The 5,170-nt window shown below is 44.6% G+C and overlaps 1 protein-coding gene across 1 annotated transcript; it reads right to left on the minus strand.

Moving 5' to 3' along the window:
• Positions 1 to 362: 362 nt before the first annotated feature.
• On the minus strand, positions 363 to 4,687 carry LOC124266420 (octapeptide-repeat protein T2-like). Its single transcript, XM_046701228.1, has 3 exons — positions 4,610 to 4,687; positions 1,116 to 1,410; positions 363 to 547 (listed from the first exon to the last, which is right to left on the minus strand). The coding sequence occupies exons 1-3, from the start codon at positions 4,685 to 4,687 to the stop codon at positions 363 to 365; spliced, it is 558 nt and encodes a 185-aa protein (XP_046557184.1).
• Positions 4,688 to 5,170: the final 483 nt, after the last annotated feature.

Here is a 5,170-nt window from a genome sequence, read left to right on the forward strand (position 1 = left end):
TCCTGGGTCCTATTCCATCCATTTCTTCCGTCAAATATTTCCTGTGTGTGTCATTCAGATACTACTCCTTTCATTCTATTTTGCAGTATTCCCGGCAAGTCACTTGATCATGTCTCCGTTTGTGTGTGGTTCTGTATGGTTTTACACCACTGTCTTCCTCCTGTGTTTCCTTCACATTGTGTGTGGTCCAGTGTGGTGTGTGGGCTCTTTCCTATGACTGCACTGAAGTTTATGGATGTCCTTTCTTTGTCATGGTCCACCTCCACAAGCTCTCTATCTGTGCCATTCAAGACAAGCCATGTGTGGCATGTGTTTCTATTCTACATTTGTGCTGTCGGGTGGGGTCTGGGTCTCACTGTGCCTCAGTCCGTGGCTTCTGTGCTGTGTCCTTCAGGTTTCAAGTCCATGTCTCCGTGTATCCGTTCTTTTTCTTTTCTGTCATTCCTCATTCGTGTGTGTTGTCCATGCATCAATGTTGGTGTGGCTCTCCGCTGTCTGGATCCATCAGTTGGTCCTGGGCTCTCCCATCCCGTGGCTGGGTCCATCTCTGTCATGGATCAAGTTATTCTTCACTCCATGTGTGTGCTATTCTATACCTGTCCATGTGTGCTCACTGGGGTCGGTTCGTTCTGTGTGGGTCAGTTCCTTCCATCCATGGTCTTCACCTGTGTCACCTGGTTTCCATCTTTATTCCTTCTCTCTGTCTGCATGTCCTCTCCTGTCTCTGTGTGCCTGGGTCCTCTGTGGTCCTCTCATCTCCTCTCTCTCTCCCTCTCTCTCTCTCCTCTCTCTCTCTCTCCTCTCTCTCTCTCTCTCATCTCTCTCTCTCCTCTTTCTCCATCCCTCTGTCTCTCTGCCTCTCTCTCTCTCTCCTCCTCTCTCTCCTCCTCTCTTCCTCCCTCCTCTCTCTCTCTCCCTCTCTCTCTCTCACTCTCCTCTCCTCTCTCTCTCCTCTCTCTTCTCATCTCTCTCTCTCCTCCTCTCTCTTCACTTCTCTCCTCTCTCCCCTCTCCTCTTCCTCTCCCTCTCCTCTCTCCCCTCTCCATCCCCTCCTCTCTCTTCTTCCACCCCTCCTCTCCTCCCTCTCTCTCCTCTCCCTCCTCTCTCCCTCCCACCTCCTCTTTCCACCCTCTCTCCCTCTCCTCCTTCCCTCCCCCTCTCTCTCTTGCCTTTCTCTCCCCCTGCTCTCTCTTGCTGTCTCTCCCAGTTCTCTCCCTCCCTCCCCTGCCTCTCTCCCTCCCCCTCTTCTCTTGCACCTCTCTCTCCCACCTTTTCCCTCCCTTTCGCTCTCCCCTCTCCTTCCACCTCCCTCCCTCTTCCCTCCCTTCCACCCTCTCTTCCCCTCCTAACACATCCCTTTCCCCTCCTCTCTCTCCCTCGCTTCCCCTCCCTCCCTCCCTCCCCTTTATCCTTTATGTAGAAGTCATATAAATGGGACTTTAATTATAGTTGTACTTTATCTGTAATAGAATACCCAACACCTCAGATCGAGGAGCAAACTGAATTTATTCAATAATTCGGGCACACAGTATTAATGTAGTTGGAGCACACTTATGACGTGACATGACAGTGTTTAATACAACATGTATAACAGCACAGAGCAAACACATTTGTTTCACGAACACCTGGTGTCATTTCTGATTTTCAGTCATCCATTCATGTCAGTTTAACAGCTATTCCCTTTACACCCAATGTTTCCCAGGATAGCCACGACTGTGTATCTGCAATGGCATGTTATATTAGATAAGTAGCAACATTTCTCATCATACAAAAGATTTATAGCTTTCGGAAAATGATAAAGCAGATGCTTAGCTTCTGTGGAAGATAGTTTTATGCAAATGGTTTTATATATTTTTAACATTCATAAAACATCCTGCAAAAAGCAGAAAATACATGAAATCCATCTGTTAGGCTTCTAAGGTTCCGGTTAAAGAAATGATTTGAGTATATCCAAAGATTTAGACATTTTGAATTGTGAACGTCTGTTGGTCAGATTTGTAACGGTACATTCAAAGCCTAAAGGTATGTTAAACATTGGCACATTTCGTGACACAACACATGTCGTACACATGAAACCCAATTAAACTATTTTAGCGGTATTTACAAAATGACTCAGCCGTGCGTTAAATTAATGAAACAATTGTACCCATGTGGGGAATCGAATCCGGGCCTTCGGCGTGAGGCGCGAACGCTTTAACCACTAGGCTACCCCACCGCCCCCTGTAACTGACGGGAACTGCGCACGTGTGATACTGATGTATTGGCCATAACTGGTACGCGGCGATAACCTCTTTCTCGATAACATTTATAAAAACATTTATCAGCATATATATATCAAGCTATGTTACTGAGACAGTCTTCATTATAACATACTTTCTCACTCTGTAATTCTCAAAGTGTAACCTGGGCCTATGGTCTATAATTACTTACTTTTCTGAAATAAACCACCAAATAAACCACCAACTGTTCGCTAGCCAGTACGTTTTCATCTAACAATATTAACATTGAAAAAGGCTAAAATCTGAAAGCTACAAATATTCAAAAAAAATCGACGCAAGTAGAAATGTGATACAAATATTCAGGAAGCAAATAAAAGCATTTATGATCAAAGGCAGAACCTGAGATATCAGCTACGCAGCAACGATTCTGTAAACAGATCGCCTAGCAACAGAATAATCCATCCTCCACATTACCTGGAACATAGTTTACCCAGTTTCAGGAACGTTAACAACCTACTGATGTAACCGGTGATAATTCAATGTGTGACAAATACCCAAACTTGTAACTAACGTATTGATACAATTCATGATCTCTTACCAACTGTTACAAAAGATGAACCTGGAACCGTTTAAACCAAGCATTGGTCCGGGTGAAGATCGGCACCTTCAGAAATGCTTAATATATTTAAAACTTGGCTAGCATCTTAGCCACTGCTATTATCTTATCACAGATTTGATTGAGTTAATTTCAAAATTTCATGAACATAGGTAGGCGCGTAGCAGGCCAATATTTTCGTGTAAGCCCGATAGGTTGCAAAGCTTTATATTTAGATAGTATTGAAGGCTTGCCTAACCTTTTAGCAACAACCGTGTGTAAGCCCGGGCTTTTTTATAATGGTAGCTACGCTCCTTACAGGAAAGCGTATTCCTATTTGCAGATCAGGAAATGCTCCCGAACAACCTGTAAAGATCTGAGTTAGAATTGGTCTTCAGGAACCCATGCTTGTCGTTAGAGGCGACTAACGGGATCGGTTGACCGTTAAACACATATCATCGCTTCCCAGCTGCGTAGATCTCTGTTCACGGTGTCATCATTTGAATGTCTGGTCCAGACGGGATTATTTACAGACTATATTGCTGGAGTATGGATGTTAGGCGGGGTGTAGATAAAGCGAATATTTCTTTGCTTTCGATCTCACACAAGCCAAATACGGACACAAGAGCTAACGTACTTCCCTAATCTCGAGTTTCATCCAGTTCGACAAGTGAACAAATACGTCGAAATATCCGAAGTACGACACAGCTGTAAAGTGACGACTGGACAATGACTAGGAAAGGGCAAAGCTTTCTAGGGAAAGGCGCAGTCAACAATCAGAACCTACAAAGATCACAAACAAGACATAAACATTGTGCGTCTTTGTGTCAAAACTCCTCTCAAAATATATGCGGGCGATTTGTGAAGGAGATTTGTGAAGAGAAAGCCATTTATTTTCTATGCATTATTTCCATTTTTGTATTTTAATTTTTTTCAAACTAAACACCCCATAAGCATTCGGAACCTGAAAGTGGTAACATTTATTTTAAATTAAGATTTCATAGATTTAAAGATTGTTTCCAGTGGGATCAATCGGTAAATGTTTTAAAGGGAGATATATAGATTCACAGCTTCATGAAATATGTTATAAGCGTCAAAATAGTGATACATTCACACTCCTCAAAATGGTCATATTAGCTTTCATTTCAACGGGTTAGCATATTGTAATCCCAACTTTGGAGCGGGGAATAAGACTGTGACGTCATAGATGCGAGACGGCAGCCGAAATAGCGCATTTTGTAGTGCTTATTTACACTGAGTCAAAAAGAAACTTCACAACGCATGTAATTTGAAAAATAATGTGATAATTTTTTCTCTGGAACATACATCTATGTATCCGAAATGGGATCCTATCATTCGACTCTAGAAACACACGTTAGCAAAACCCACTCAAACCTATCAAGTCGTCGTGCAAAATGGCGGTGAGTGCCAAATCAAGGTTTTGCACGTGCAGTCAATCCACGTGATCTACGCATCAGAAGAGGTTTTCTTCATAAGCACTGATGTTTCCGGTGGCCTCAAGAAGTGAAAAAGACACTTTAAACCCACAGTTCTAGCGGTACTTGAAATGCCACGGATTGTCAAATGTGCAACGTGAACGACGGCACATGTTCCACCAGTGGGAAGAACGGTTAATCCGACATCCATAAGAACAATGGGATGCAGCCGTCGTGCAATGTATGTGTTTGCGAGGTCGTTTACAACAAACTGGCTGCATTTCACATTCGCTGAGTCAGATCTTCCGTTGGCTGTCGTCCACGAGTGACGTCATCGAGCAGGTTGTCCACCGTCTCACGTGGTTGGACCCAGAGATTAGGTTGAGTCTGGAGCGGTCAGATCCAGTTTTACCCTCAGATTCGAGGACGGCAGGCATAGAGTCTGGAGACGACGTCGTGAACGAGTATGCCCAATGTTGTGTACAGGAAGTCCGACAGATTCGGGGCGGAAGTTGCACGGGTGTGGGAATTACTTTCTGTGGGAACAACCCTACCCTACACTTTCCTGGTCATCCGTGGAAACCTCACGGCTGCTTAACTTACCGCGACAGAGGTGCTCACCCTGAACTCGTTCCTTTCACTTGGCAGCTCATGGCCATTTGGAGTCTACGGTTCCAGCGCCACATGATAATGCTCGGCCCGCATACCGCGATGTTGACGCAGAAATTTCCCTTCAAAACGCTGGAATCAACGTCATGGACTGGCCATCGAGGTCCCCGAGCCTTAATCCAGCCAAGAGCACGTTTGGGATGCACTTGGGAGAAGGCTTCGTGGTCTTAGGAACCAAACCGTCAGAATTTGCAGGAACTTGGCGCTGCCTTGCAGAAACAATGGCGCAGAATCCCTAACCACGTGTTCGT

Source organism: Haliotis rubra, unplaced genomic scaffold (genome assembly GCF_003918875.1).
Source record: "Haliotis rubra isolate DU_JTF1 unplaced genomic scaffold, ASM391887v1 Scf1255, whole genome shotgun sequence".
NCBI lineage: Eukaryota > Metazoa > Mollusca > Gastropoda > Lepetellida > Haliotidae > Haliotis > Haliotis rubra.